At 44.2% G+C, this 16,108-nt stretch overlaps 1 protein-coding gene across 3 annotated transcripts in view; it reads right to left on the minus strand.

Annotated features, from left to right (window-relative positions):
• The window catches only part of TMTC2 (transmembrane O-mannosyltransferase targeting cadherins 2), a 231,649-nt gene that overhangs the window by 20,109 nt on the left and 195,432 nt on the right, over window positions 1-16,108 (minus strand). For 2 of the 3 annotated variants that reach the window (XM_075274524.1, XM_075274523.1), the window contains 2 exons: window positions 15,176-15,290; window positions 8,494-8,557 (listed from right to left, as the gene is read on the minus strand). In XM_075274524.1, the coding sequence (XP_075130625.1) occupies window positions 8,494-8,557; window positions 15,176-15,290 (179 nt within the window). Of the gene's footprint in view, window positions 1-8,493; window positions 8,558-15,171; window positions 15,291-16,108 lie in introns of all 3 variants that reach the window. The other variant, XR_012716117.1, reaches the window with a different exon arrangement.

Below are 16,108 nucleotides of genomic sequence, written 5' to 3' on the forward strand. Positions count from 1 at the left end.
AACAATCTTGCACCCATAAGAAAGTTGCACTCTCGGAACACAGTGTAGCAGAAGACAGAATAGTTGAAGACAGCATCACAGATTTCCTTCTCTTTTTTTCTTGAGATGCTTTACCTTGACTCATTAACATAATAATTGAGGCCAACTGCAGAGGCCATTTTCCTACTGGTTTGGAAAGTGCTCTCAAGAAACAGGAAAGTAATGAGCATAAAAGTAAGGGAAGAACTGTTAGAGCACTTTGTGATCTTGAGAAAGTGCTCTCAAGAAACAGAGGAAAGTGGTAAACTTGAAAGAACAATGGAATGGTTAGATGTTCTGCATTCAGGCAAAATGTCATCTGCTGACCTGCATAATATTGGAACCCCGAGGAGGAAAGTCACAATGTGGAAGAGGCATTGGTACACCCTAAGGGGGTATTCTCAGCTCTAGGAACGTATTTGAACTTGTATCTTAAAGGGGTATTCCCACAACAACAATTATATTTCATAAAAAAGTAAGTTGCAAAATATCACTGTCACCTATTGAAAACAATTATCAAAAGTATATATGTTGGGGGGCGTGGCTTGGCCATGGCGGAGTGAGGTTGTGTGCTGTCTCTGCTCCGTCCCTGGCTCCTGGTAGAAACACCCTATACGGCTGACCACATTTGAACTTACCTGCTTGGTGATGGGGAAGAATCGCAGGCCCTCTCAGCGGTCCTCTTCAACTTCTCCGGGGACTTCTGGATCGTCTTCTATCTCCCGCTTCCTCCGGGTGCCGCGCTGTGGGGACTCCTCTACTCCGGCCGGATCTAAGATGGTGCCCGTTCCTGTAGCCGCTCCACGCGGCCGGCCTGCTGCAGCTGCGGTGCTCTCTCCGGCAGCCTCCAGCAACGTGCGCCTTTCATCTCCTGCCCTCCACAATGCTGGGGATCCTGAGGACACGCGGCCGTGCTCTCTCTCCTCCGGCGGTCCGGACAAGCTGCATGCCGGGGATGTCCGTCCGCCGACGCATACCTCCGGCGGCCCCCCCTTCTCTCCTCCGGCCTGATGGATGATGGGCAGGTAGGCCGTGACTCTGCCTCGCCCTCCCTACTACCTGCTCCTGGGTTGGATGGTGAGTGGCCATCCCTGCCGCCTTCTCCTGCTGCCCCACTGCTGTCCCCCTCCCTGGAGCCCATGAATGCCTCCTCTGGGTCTGTTGCTTGGGGGGAGGGTGGACATGGCTGGTACTCCCCTGAGCCCTCTTCCCCTAGAGTGGCCCCAACGTCCCCCTCATGCCCTGTACATGAGACTCTGAGTGTGCTGCCTGTGCATCCGAGCCCCCTGGCTCCTGACTGTGCCGTCCATGCGGCCCATGGACTTTCTTCCCCATCTTCTGCCTCCCCCTCGGGGTCCGCCCCCCCCTCTGCTGCTCCCTCCCGGCCTCCCCAAGGTCATCAGGCTACTGCTACCTCCCTGCCAGTCCCCCTGGACTCTCCTACTGCTGCTGCGGTTGGTGGACCACGTCTGTGTGTTGCTTTTGATTCTGCTGGAACTGTCGTTTCACCTGCTTCTGTTTCTGATACCCTGGTGGAACTACGTCGCCTTAGCGCTCATTTGGCGGTGGTTCCCACTAAGTCTGATATGGAGGAGTATGTGATTCGACTTGAGCAGTCTTACAAATCGGAGCTGTCTGCGGTCCGTTCCTCTGTACAACAACTGGAGACCAGAGTGGATTCCCTCGAAGCGTCCTCTGCCTCCCATGATTCCCAGCTTTCTAACCAGGAGGCGACCATTGCCTCTCACACTCGGCAGCTGCGGTTCTTATCTGATATGTTGGATGACCTGGAGAATCGCAATCGACGTAATAACATAAGGGTGAGAGGACTGCCTGAATCTGTTGAGTCTCAGCTCCTGGACGCCACCTTGCGCACCATCTTCAATTCGATTTTGGGGGCCCCCCTGGACTCACCCATCGAACTTGACCGCGCACACCGCTCCTTGGGTGCGCGCCCTCCTGATGACAATAGGCCCCGTGATGTTATTTGCAGGGTGCACAGATACCAGTTGAAGGAGGCGATTATGCGTAAAGTTCGGGAGGTGCCGAAGGTTTTGTTTCAGGACTCTGAGCTCCAGTTACTTCCGGACTTGTCGCGCCTCACCCTTGCTAAACGGAGAGCGTTGAAGCCTCTTCTGGAGGTTCTCACCCAGCATCAAGTGCCGTACACATGGGGCTTCCCTTTCCGCCTGCAGGTCCGTCATGGCGGTCGTGTTGTCTCCATGTCTCACCCGGATGAACTTTTCAACTTCGCCTCTGCCTTGGGCCTCCCGTCTGTTCCTGCCCTATCTTGGCCTCCGTTCCCTGGTGACCTCCTGTCGGCCCCTCCTGCCCGTCCTCAGAGGCGCTCCGGGAGGCGCCGCAAGACCCGCTCCCCGGTGGAGGCGAATCCGTCTCAGGCTGCTCCTGGCACTTCTACCTGATGGCTCTGTTTGTTTGGACGGACTTTTCTAGTTGTTTAGATTGGACCCCTTTTGCGTCCCTGTGATATGTGTTGGGGGGGATAGGGATGTGTGATGCTTATCTCTCACTGCGGTCTTTCCATCCTCTCCACCAGCTGGCTCCTTCGGGTAGCTTGCTCCCTTCGATTGTTATGTTCTTGTTGTTCTATTTTGTTGGTCAGCATTTAATACTCTGTTAGAAGATTTATTGTTTCGGTGTTTTCGCCTGGGGGCCCGGGGTGGGGCACCGGCTGCTATATTTGGAAAAGCCCGTTTCCCACCGGGGTCTCCACGCTTTCTTTGTGCGTGGTCTTTGGCAATCCTTTTCTTTGCCGTTTCCCCACCTCTCTGTGTGGAGTTTCTCTCTCCACCCCACTTAGTTGGTTTTGTCTCTCTTTGTCTTTTGTCCTCTGTGTTTTGTTTGGTTTTTTCTTTGTCTAGTTGTTTCCTCTCTTCTTTTCCCTCCTTTTCTTGTTTTCCTTTATCGTTCTTTGTCTCTCTGTTGTCTCGTCCCTTTCCTTCTCCTTTGGCCATGTCCTCTGTTAACTTTTGCACCCTCAATGCTAGGGGTTTAAATGTCCCTCAAAAACGTAATCAGATTTTGTATCAGTTGCATAAACAGCGCTCACATGTCCTTGTTTTGCAGGAAACCCATTTTAAGAAGGACCGCGTCCCGGACATTCGCAGTCGTTACTTCCCTAAGTGGTTCCACAGCGTCAACCCTAGTGTTAAGTCCAGGGGAGTCTCGATTGCTATCCACCGTTCCTTGCAGCATGAGGTTCTGGACACCTGTATCGACCCTGAGGGTAGGTTTCTCTTTTTGAAATTGCGCATGGAAGGCACGGTTCTTACCGTGGCTGGCTGCTACCTTCCGAATCAGGGTCAATTGGCATACTGTAGGTCCCTTATCCGCAGATTGGCAGACTTCAGTGAGGGGGTAGTAGTTTTGGGTGGTGATTTCAATTTTGTCCTAGACCCCCTCGTTGACTCTTCCCCCCCGCGTCCCCCCCACGCTCCCTCGCAATTGCGCCGTTTGTTGTCTGCCCTTCATAACTCCCAATTGGTGGATGTCTGGCGTATTCTACACCCTCAGGATAAGGATTATACATATTACTCCCCGGCCCATAACTCTTACAGTCGCATTGACTTTTTCCTGACCAGCCACCATGCCCTCTCTTGGTCACCGGAAGTCCGTATTGACTCGGTCCTTTGGTCGGACCATGCTCCGGTTCATTTGTCCCTGGTCATCCCTGGTTTGTCGCGTCGTCCATTTAACTGGCGCTTAAACGAGGGCCTATTGAAGGACATTTCCTGTAGGGAAGCGGTCGGGGAGGCTATTCGGAACTTTTGGCTTGATCATACCCATGACCCTACTTCCCTCCCGATGCAATGGGAGGCTATGAAGTGCGTAGCGAGGGGGGTCCTTATTCAGCATGGCGCTCGTCTCAAGAAGGAGCGGGCTGTTGGGGTTGCTGCCCTTCTGGGGCGGATCCACGATTTGGAGATGTCCCACAAACAGACTGGCTCCCGTACGACCTTCACGGAGCTTATCAATGTGAGGGAGGAACTCCGTACCCTCTTGGACGGGAAGTATCTACACTTCAGGGATCGTGTTAAAAAACATTATTACGAGTTCGCTGATAAATGTGGTCGTTCGTTGGCTCGTCGTCTCCATCCGCGTGACTCCCCCGCGTACGTTCCGCGCTTGCGTAAGGGTTCGGGCGGTTTGGTTCATAATCCTACTGACATTGCCACGGAATTCCGCTCGTTTTATTCCAACTTATATAACATTCGCGGTCACTATGCGGACCTAGATCCGTCGGCGCTCGGGGATAAGATCCGTCGTTACGTCACGGAGACTGCCCTTCCCTCCCTTTCTAGTTCTGACGCGGAAGCCCTTGAGACACCCTTCTCGTTGGAAGAAGTCGCAGCGGCGATTCAGGCGACGCCCGCGGGTAAGGCGCCGGGCCCAGACGGGTTCACAGCTCGTTTTTATAAATGCTTCAGTTCTCTTCTTTCCCCGGATCTGGCGCGGGTGTTTAATAGTGTTGGGGAGTCGTCGCCGTTTGTTACGCAATCCTTGTCGGCTCTGATCACTGTGATTCCTAAGCCTGGTAAGGATCCTGTGTGCCCGGCGAGTTACCGGCCTATTTCCCTAATCAACATAGACGTAAAACTGTATGCGAAATTGTTGGCGAATCGCCTTTCTCCTTTCATGCCTGCTTTGGTTCACAGTGATCAGGTCGGCTTTATTCCGGGTCGGGAGGCGCGGGATAATATTTGCAAAACTGTTCTCGCCATCTCCGTTGCCCGCTCCTCTAGGGTCCCTCTTTGCTTGCTTTCAATTGATGCCGAAAAGGCGTTTGATCGCATCCATTGGGGGTTTCTTCGGGAGACCCTGGTGCAGATCGGTATTGGTTCCGGATTTTTGGGCAAGATTCTGGCTCTCTACGGGAATGCGTCGGCGCGTGTCCGGGCGAACGGAGTGATTTCGGATCCTTTTTCTGTTCGTAACGGTACCCGCCAGGGTTGCCCCCTCTCGCCGTTGCTCTTTGCTTTGGTGATGGAGCACCTGGCGGTGGCGTTGCGCCGCTGTCCGGATGTGCACGTTATACCTCTGGGGTCTCGTGTGGTCAAAGCGGCGTTATATGCTGACGACCTTCTGCTTTATGTCTCCGAACCGCGGGTGTCGTTTCCAGCTATTCAGCGTGAATTCTCCCATTTTGGTGCCCTCAGTAATTTCAAGGTTAATCTATCTAAGAGTGAGGCCCTTAATGTCTAACTTCCTCCTTCCGAGGTTGAATTTCTGGCGCAGACTTTCCCTTTTAGGTGGCAACCTTCCTCCTTCAAATACTTGGGGATCCATATCTCCCCTGATCCTGCTTCCCTGTTCCACCTTAATTACCTCCCACTTTTGGATGCCATTGCTTCGGACCTACGTTCTTATGGCGCTCGTCTTCCTTCTTGGTTCAGCCGAATCCATGCCCTTAAAATGGATGTCCTCCCCCGGTTTTTGTATTTCTTTCAGGCCCTTCCCATCCCTCTCCCACGCACTTTTTTGGCTAGGGTACAATCCTTGTTTGGGAAGTTTGTATGGGGCTCCTCTCGGAGCAGACTTGGGTTTAGTACTCTTGTCAGGCGTAAGTCCAGGGGGGGTGTTGGCCTCCCGGATGTGCGCCTTTATTATCGCGCCTCGGTTTTGCTTTGTCTGTTTGACTGGCAATTCCGTCGCCAAGATAAGCAGTGGGTGTCCATTGAATTTGACCTGATATCATCTTCGCTTTCCTCTTGGCCATGGATTCCACCGCACTTTCGTCCCAAACCTCCTGGCCTCTATGTTCTCCCTTCGCACTTCCTGAGGGTGTGGGATCTGGTCTGCTCTTCTGGTCGCTTGGCCCGTGTTCCGGGCCCTATGACTCCCCTCTTCAAGAATCCTATGTTCCCCCCTGGGTGCTCAGTGGATCGGTTCCTCTGCTGGGAGAGAGAGAATCGTACTCGTCTTCAGGAGGTGGCGGGTGATTCTCCGCTCCTTCCTTTTGCCCAGTTGTGTAGCTCTCACCCTGACCTACGCCTCTCGTGGTTGGAGTATGCCCAACTCCAATCCTTCTTGACGCGGTTCTCTCTCCCTTCTCACCTCTCTCCTCCGGCCTTAGCTTTAGAATCCCTTGCTGGGCGACGGACCTCCCCCCCTCGCGCTCTGTTGTATGACACTCTCCTTTCGGATGCCACGGCCGGACTCCCCTCCTATGTTGCTGCTTGGAATTCTGACCTTCCTGTAGGTCTGTCTTCTGCGGATTGGGACAGATCCTTCCTGCTTTCTCATAAGATGGCCCTACCTTGTAGTGCTCAGGAGAGGAATTTCAAGATTCTGTCCCGGTGGTATAGGTGTCCAGTGCTTCTTCATAGGATTTTCCCTGCAGTTTCGGACTTATGTTGGCGCTGTGGTTCCGCTAGGGGTACTATGCTACATATTTGGTGGGACTGTGATGTTCTGCGACCTTTCTGGGACGCGGTGTTTTCATTGTATTCTACGGTAAGTGGGCGTTCTGTGACTGTTTCTCCTCAGCTGGCACTTCTGTCAGTCATCCCTGGCAAGCTGTCGGCTATTAAGGAGGACCTCCTGAGACATTTTCTTACGGCCGCCAGGACCGTTATTCCAAGGCACTGGCGCAGCTCCACTCCACCCTCCCTCCCTGCTTGAGTTCCTCCAGGAGCTCCTCCTTATACATAGAATGGAGACCTTGGTGGCGGAAGACTCTCCCGCTTATTCCAAGTTTGAGCTTAGCTGGCGTCCTTGGATTATGTTCCGGGAATCTTCTGCTTTTTCTACTGCCTTTGCTTGAGTGTAACGTGGCCGCCTGTTTTCTTTTCCTTTTTCTCTCTGGCTTTCCCTTTCCTCCGCTTCCCGTTCTGGTTCTGTTTGTGGTCTCCCCGTTTTCGTCTTGTGTTTGTTTGTTTGTTTCTTGTCCTTTCTTTATTCCCTTTTCTTCTCCTTGTTGAGCTATTTTATTTTTGATGTTTATGAGCGGGGGGGGTCTTTTTTGGCCTCCCAGCCTACTGATTTATATGTTTTTTTCATTGATGCTCTGCTTGTCTTCTTTTACTTGTGTTGTATTATTTTCTTTGAAAAATCCTTAATAAAACCCGTTTAAGTATAAAAGTATATATGTTACTAGAAAAATCCTAATCCCCATATCACTACCACTGTTTGAGCACTGCTGTCAACAATAAATACGACCTGTAGTCCATCTTTATTCAGGACAAGCATGCCCAATTTGTTTCTTTCACTTAGTAGATTAGGGCACTATACACGTGCCATCCAACAGAGAGAGCAGTACATGGATGATATCTATTAAAGGTAATGAACAGTGCAGCAGTTAGGAAACACAGGTATACCTGGGAAATTAAGTTTTTTTTTTTCTGGTAAGCAAGCAAGCATAAGCTCCATAGTAAAGAACATCCCCTCTGGTCATTGCAAACTGAAGATGTAATGGTGCTATTAGGCTACAGATCTTGAAAATGAGGGCACATAGGAAGTGGGTGAAGTTATCAGGGCAGTGCTGACAATTCATCAGCATGGTTATTCAAGTTTTTTAAAAACTGTATGTTGAGAAAACCTCTTTAAGCTAACACAAGTGTTTTACCCAGTACATTGCTTTACCCATCTTGCTAAATCGGATACAGCTGAATATATGTTCTCAGTGTTTACAGCTCATTGCCTAAGTTTCAGACCAAGTCTCCTATCTAGCGCTAGTGGTTGGGCTGACGATTCTCTTCTTTTTCTCTCTCTGCAAAGTGTTCTCATCTGCTGAGCCCTGATAAGGGCTAGAACAGCACTTGATTGGTGCCACTGTTATCTTTGTATATAAAGCCAGAGATAACTGTGCAACTTAAGACAAGCAGACTGTTTATCTTGGGTGTATGCCGCTGGCTGGAGAGTGATAGGTGAGCAAGAAAAAACATGAAATAGAAAAACGTTTTTAACCTTAGAATGTTAATTTTTTCAGTTAAAATAAATTTCTAAATTATGTATAGGTAGAGAACATACAACCAAGGTCAAGATAGAGTCTATTTAGAAAAGTCATCATAAGCAAATGTTACAAATAAATAAATGGAAATGTGAAATCTGATACATAATTAACCAATATGTGGTGTATTGCAGAAAATGAAGTTTAGAACTGACATGTATATCTAGAAAACAGTCCTTTGTGTCGTGGACTCGCATGGAAATAATGTATAGATTTTAGAGGGTTGTAATTGTGGATACTGAAGAAAAAAAAGAAAAAAAATCATTCACCCATTTCATTCAATTACAAATGTATGCAACAAACAAGGAGTATTAAGAGATTATTTCACCAACCGAGCCCTTTACAGTTGTTGCGGATACATTACTTGTGTTCACTCTTACGCTTATACTCATCACAAAAAACACTTATAATGGGGGTCATAAGCTTTACCATCTGTCAAAAAATTGCAAGAAAACAAAGGTTAAGAAGCCCTGACTGAAAGCAAGAACAAAAGCAAATTCACTTACATTAGGCCGAAGTTCAGCTGCCATTTTGTAGTAAGTTTCTGCTGCTTCATTTAGACTGGCCTGCCTGGAAAGGAAAGACCAAATCAATCATTTTTATCAATTTTTAGAAGTGAATGAAATGTTCTTGAAAATAATACATAGTTAATGTGATTTATAATTCAGATAGTAAAAATAAATTTGTCATAACTTGTCCTCGTGTGCTTTCCAGAGAAAAATATATAAACTATTGCATTAACAATTACCAAGCAAGGATCTGGTTACTAATTCACATAATTTTGCTCGTATTTCATTATTTACATCTTTCATTAGTGAAAAGAATAATTCATCTAGTGAGGAGTCAGTTCATTACTGGTCACAGTCCAGAAGATCAATAAGATCTCTGCCGATCTATCACTTTCAGCACAAGGGCAAGGTCTCAAGGAATACACAAAGGCACAGTAATTGTAAGTAACCGTGTGAAGATTGTATGTTCCAAAAAGAGCGACATTCACTAATTAAAAGCTCATTTATTTTTATGCTTTTATTTAGCAGTATGCTGGGAAAGTGACATTGGTACTGGAACTATGCTATCACTAAAACCCAGGAGAGTTTGTATGCCTTCCAAGTATTTCACACTGACATTCAAGTAGCCGTTGTCTCAGAAAAACGAGATCTTATTAAAAATAAAATGGCCCGGTGATCACTTGATCACAACATGTTTTTCTAATATTCAGAAATGTAGTGTCACATGACAACTACTATAATGAGTGATCAACCATGCATAGGACCAAAAAAAGAAGTTTTCTTTTATAGAGGAGCTTACACGTTCGGCAAAGAGGGGCAGAACATATGGAACGGGGTTTTCTTCACCGGACAATGAGTACGGTAGTGCCATCCAACATGAGAACTGATACTGAACTTTGTCAGGGTTTCGTTGATGACTAAGGGCTAGTTCACACGTGGCAAGTTGGCAATGGATTTTGATGCAGAATCCACTGCTCCCATTGACTTCAATGGGAGCTGCTCGCTTTTTTTTCCACTAGTTAGTAGCAGAAAAAGAAGTAAGCTGCCCTATCCTTCTGCGGATTCCGAATCAGCCATGGCGTCTGTGCCGTGAGGCTCCAGCCCACTTATTTAGGCCTAATCCATCGCGGCATGCCACAACAGAATGTGTACATGTGGAGCCCCGTGTGAACTAGCCCTAAGGATACAATTGGATCGGTCAGCAAGAGAATGGTTTTACTCCCAATCTAGGAATTTAGGGTTTATCTACAAATGTTATTATAGGAAGTAGTGAGACCAACTAGTGCATTGGCCATATTTCATGTGGTTTCCCTTCTGCTAATAATACAGCACCTTCTACATATTCGGCTGATTAAATTGTACATTTCTAGTACAAAAATAATTTATTTTATAAGACTGAAACTGTTCTGCTTTAGTACTATAGCATCATCTAAAGATGTTAATGCAGATACGGTACTGTAAGTAAGTGTTACCATGTGTCCGCTCTTCAGTATGGATTATAACATTTCCTAACAACTCAATTTTCTTCCGCTAGTAATCCACTGGCTGTTCTATCTCTCCAAGCTTGACTGAGCAAGGAAAGGAGATCTTGTATTACATGTTACAGTATTCCAGTCAATTATAGAAAAGTCAGGCTGTATTTGGCAAGAGCCTATACATTGCGCTAATATACCCTAACCCAATGGTTCTTAACCAGGATTTGATCGAACCCTAGGCCATATGCACGGCTCATTTTGTGTACCAGTAAAAAAACATATACCTATGTCTTGAATTTGGAAATAAGTCATATTTGATTGATCACTAAAGAAGGGTTCAGTGAATGTGCATATGAAACTGGTGGGTTCGGTACCTCAAACAAGGTTAAGAACCACTGCCCTACCAATACCTGGTCCTATTTATTACCACTAGGCTAACTTATTCTAGAAATGATCAACAGCCCTAGAAAAATAGATGTGGCAGAAAGGTCTTTGTGTTCCCTAAGACACCAGGGCCCGAGTGCTACTGCTACCTATGTATGCTCTAACCTATGGCAGTTTTCGAACTTTTATTATGATCATTACTTTTTTCCAGCGTATAAATAAGCATGGCACCTCAGCCCATTGTACTTTAATGTAATCATAAATAAAATAAAAAATATCAAATATACTTCCCGTGCCAATGCCTTAACACATTTAAGTTTGGCTCCTTCATCGGTTTTCTATTTAGAAGACTGATTGGTTTGCAAGCTGCTATGTAGCATATTGCTATTTACAGCAAGCATTAAATAATTCTCCGGCTCTGCCACAGAATATAAAATATTACAGCCGAGGAAATCATTATTCACTCAGAGATGGTTAATGGATTAATTTTACACTGCCCAGATAACAAAGCAATAGGATGAAATATTAAGTCCACTTTTTCCTTTATTTTTTACCTTTTTTTTTTCCTCTGAAACGGTTACATTAGCTTCTGCCTCCAAGAACAAAACTACTAAGGAATTCATGTCAGTATAAAAAAATGCTAATATTATTTCCACAGCTACAAGCGTTACTAGTGTCTCGTTTGCAGTCTGCTTACAGAAATATGATCCTCCATGCAATGCACAAAACGGATGATGGTTATTACATCCTCTACTATTCAAGTAGAAAAGAGGAATTAAAACACGGCTGGAATATTTCTCCACCGTCACATGCTCAGAGTGTGTATTTAGCCATTGCTCCATAAAAAAAGCAAAATCACTAAAACATACATGAAGTGCGGTCCTCCAGGGAGTCTCGCTGGTTTAAAGTGAATAACTGATAAGGGATTTTCCCTCCACATGAATAATGCTTTATCTATTTCACAAACATATTTAATGCTCCTAAGATGATGCATTGCTAAATTGGGGAGTCCTGCTTTTGTCATTTATAAGGATATTGTTCTTCTGTAGGGATCTGTCTTGCTTTTAGAAAAAAAACAATAAAGATTTCACTGAAATTCATATTTTATTTTTTCTCATATATTGACTGATCTATTAATGGCTTGGTATATACCACACAATATTTAGAAGCAGGATTTTAACAACTAACCATTTTTCTGATGTATTACGATAAGTTTACACTTGCGTTCGGGTTTCTGTTCTTCAGGTCTGCTTGGGGACCTGAAAAGCGTAAATCCATTCTGTTTAAAAAGTGCTTTCCTGTGGACCCATAGACTATAATAAGGTTCATGTGGTCTCCACCCAAAAAATGTGGACAGGACTTTTCTCTCCAGATTTGTCAAGAGGATTGGGGGATAGATTCGAACGGAGACTAGGTATAGGTATGAATCTAGTCCTTATGTTTAATTCTAATTATGGGGAAATTTTTTTTAGAAGTGTTCTGGAAATTTTGCACACTGTAAAAAAGTAAGCAAAACTTATATACTCGACAAAAAAAAAAAAAAAAAAAAAGATCATATATATATATATATATATATATATATATATATATATATATATATATATATATATATATATATATATATATATATACACACAGTATATATATACATGCCTAAAGTAGTAGGCCACTGTATCACTTTCACTATACAGCACTATATGCCACTTACTAATGTGATGCTATGAAAAGGTCTGCACTAAATGTTTTCATTGGAAAACTCTGCCCCCTAATTTTGTGTAGTCTTCATCGCTGGCTGCATGGCGTTCCTTTTCGCAACCTGCCCACTGACGAACGCCAATAAAGAGTTCTATTGAATAACACTGTGCATGTGCTTCTCTTAGTGTGCACCGTGTAGAGGACACTTATAGAGCTTCCTTCAGCAGCCATGTTATATAATGGGACATGGGATATAAGCTTCCACAAGAGGCATCTAGCAGTACCAACTTATATCCCCTCTCTCTATGAAGCTTTTACTTCATTTATGGATAAAAAGGAATGATCTTATATTGTAAATTCAGGATACAAGAACATATCTGAGGAGCTTACGCATTTCAGGACAACATCTCCGATCCCTTACTCACTAGCTATGAGTAAGGGACTGGAGATGTTGTCCTGAAACGCGTAAGGGCCTCAGATATGTTCTTGTATCCTGAATTTACAATGTAAGATCATTCCTTTTTATCTGTAAATGAAGTAAAAGCTATATTTTATAAATTTTTTGGCATGCTGGATATTTTTCATAAGACTTTCTTTACAATTGAGCTCCATTGCAGTTTGGAGCAGGTTTCCGTGCAGCCACATCAATTTACACTTCTACTTTATGGTTACCAGGTTCAGCGGTTTTTCCTTTTTTTGTTTCTTTTATACTTGGCCAATAGCCATCTGACATGTATGGCCAGGCTAAGTACGTCACTAACTAGATTTCTTTAACACTATGTTTGTATCTAGATCCAAACTAAACGTATTACTCTTTTCCAGTGAAAAGTATACTAGACCAGTCATCATGCCTGATATAAAAGCCTCTGGATACAGACCTGATATTTGGCTTATAACGCTGAGATAATTAACTTTTATGTCAGAGAATACCACAAATATTTCATGGGCAATGTACAAGAACCAAAAATAATACCAATAGACAAAACATTTCCTTCTTAACCAGAAAATGACCAGAATCTTTACAGGAGAAGACAGAATATCTGTGTTTCCTGACCACATATGATGACTAACACTTGAAATAAAGCATCAGTCATACATCATTTAACAGTGGTCCAGACAATGGAACTGCAGGAACACGTGTTTGTTGTGTACATTACGAAACTTGGATTTTGAAGTGTGTGGAAGCAGGAGGTAAAATAGACAGACAACTGTAAAAGCAGACTATGTGAAGAAATCCAGGAACATTACAAAGCCCTTCTGTACAATATATTAGGCACAAGCACACTGAACATTAAAAATACTAAAATGAGATTGGGCATGTTGCATCTGCACAGCGGACGTGCTCTCCTGTGACAGAAATCAGTGTCCTTTTGACTATAATGCTTCATCACGGGAGCGATTTGTAGCTTTGGAACATTCCACTTTTCTCTGGCTGGGAAAATACAGCATTGAATCGGCCCCATGTGACAGCAGGCTAACTGTGAAAGGCAAAACAAGAAACTCTATGCGTTTTTTCCTAATGAGAGGTTTAATGACATTTTTATTACAGCTCGCTAAAGGAAGGAGCATTATTTCAATTAAATCTTTTAATTAGAAATATATAATGATTTGAAGCTTTCTTGTAAATCACAGTATGCATAATGCCGGGCTGGGGAACAGATACGTATGTAAGGTTAATAGCGATCAGAGAATATAATTAAGGTTTCCAGCTGCACATCATGAGACGGTCGCATTACTAACTACCAAGGAGAATGAGAGGGGAATAACTCCACGTCCTGTAAATGGCATCATAACAGCTCTGATCAGCCACTTACTCCTCATCTTGGAGCCAGCACTTTGGCCTGCTCCGTCTATTGGATAAGTGAATGTCTACATACCATGGTCTGGATTCTTCACAACCAGTACTTATTTTCTAAACTCCCTGTGTGCAAACCCTTGGAAAATACAGTGTGTGGGCTTCAATGTGAGGAGTTATTTGCTTAATCCCTGAATTTTAGATATTTGCGGCTTTTCTAGAAAACTACTTAGAATCCCTATAGTCAAAATAATATTATATAATGTACATGTTTTACAGCCAGATTTCTACTAAAGAGAACCTGTCATCTCTCCCAACATGTCTCTATTACTACTGTCAATACTTATATTCCTTAAGAAGAGATTCTTCATATACAATTCTGCTTTGTGCTATTCCTGCATTATTCTTCCTGGAATTCAATAAATAAGATTGACATTCTGGGTGGCAACCATTATTATAGAATTGATACATTTTAAAGGGATAGTCTCATCTCAGTCTGTGACTATAATAAAAAATAAATATGAGTTTTAGAAACAGAATATAGCAAGCTATGCACTTTCTGTAATTCGTGACTTACACGTGACTTAAGGAGGTTACAACGTCAAACAGCTGCACATCACTGGTTCTGGGGGCTAGTTCACATGGGGTTCCGCATGAACAGATTCAGTCGCAGCTGCCACGACGGGATGCCGGTGCAGTGCATACAGTGCACTGGCATGCCATTGCGGCTTTCCGCTCCGGATTAGGCCCAAATGTATGGGCCTATTCCAGAAGGTGGTGTCACGTGTCACGCAGCTGAATCAGAGGCAGAATCCGCCTGAAGAAAGGGCAGCTCGCTTCTTCTTTCTGCAAGCGGGAACAAGCCGCTCACGGAAAAAGGAAATGACCGGCTCCCATTGATTTCAATGGGAGGCAGCAGGATTTTGATGTGGATTCGACGTCAAAATCCTGACCATTTTGACCCATGTGAACTAGCCCTTACTCCCCATCTGGTGGTCAGAGTATACAGCTGCTACGAATGGCTCAGATGTAGTTATCCCTTTAAATGTAATATTAAACATAATAGGACCAAAGGAAAGTATCAGATGAGGAGATGAAGGGCATGAATAAGAAAATGTCAGTTTACAGTCAGTTGCTGAGAGGCCACTTTAAAAGTAAAATCCAATATTGTCACTACAAGTCAAGAGAAAAATGTCTGTACATGTAAATGAACCCTTTTTCTTATGTATTTGATGATCATGTATAGATATCATCTTATAATATATAAGAGAGTCATTCTGCCGCTGTATCCTCATATTCTTAGCAAGCACTGTGCCAAGATATTACTTACCTGAGCATGTGAGCTGCATTAAAGACAACGTCAAATTCCCCGCTATCCAATTCTGCAGCTTTCTTAGCCATTTTTGCTGCTTCTATAATACGACCTTCTTCTAGAAGAAACTGGCCTGCAATGCAAATACATATAATCAGATGTCAAGCAATAGCGCTACAGAATTCAGTAGCAGAGAAAAGACAGTGGAAGTGGCTGTCAGCGAGCACATTCATTCTTTATCTTAGTGATAGATGTTGTCTGCCTCTTCCTACTTTCTCCTATGCTGCAATCATTAACTCCCCTGCAATAATTCAATCCAGTAGCAATGCATGAAGAATCTTCCATTTATACCCACCATACAAAGAGCCGGGACAGGGAATTTTTCTTCCTCTTCCTAAGTGATTAAATCTGACCATTAACCATTCACCGGTAATTAGCACAGTTATCAGATGACCACACATAGCAGTGGTTATCCACTGTGCGCGTTTCAGGAGTCTCCACAATTACTCATCTGAATAGCAGTCAGTCTGTCTTCAACCATAGGCAGGGCTGAAATGACTACAGCAAGGTGTGGTTCTCAATGAATAATATTGAAAAAGGTTAAGTATACAATTATAATAAAAATACAAAAGAATAAGTGGCATTTGCTTCATTTTATAAGCATGATAAATGGCAGTATCCGCACCCTATCACAGCCTGGAGGAAGGCCAAGAGGGAAGGTTGGTGGGAAATTAAAGGAGAATTACATGGAGCTATATTACCCCCTCCAAATCAGCCCCAAAAGCCTAAGGCTGCATTTCTGTCAGCTGTATTACTGCCATAGAAATATTGTGAAGATCACAAACTCTAAATGCATTTATGTATCAACATATATCCTAATTATTTTGACTAAGGTAAATATTAATGCACCTGGACATATGATTCACACACAAGGTTTCTGTAAAAATCAGA

The sequence above is a fragment of the Leptodactylus fuscus genome, chromosome 5 (genome assembly GCF_031893055.1).
Source record: "Leptodactylus fuscus isolate aLepFus1 chromosome 5, aLepFus1.hap2, whole genome shotgun sequence".
NCBI lineage: Eukaryota > Metazoa > Chordata > Amphibia > Anura > Leptodactylidae > Leptodactylus > Leptodactylus fuscus.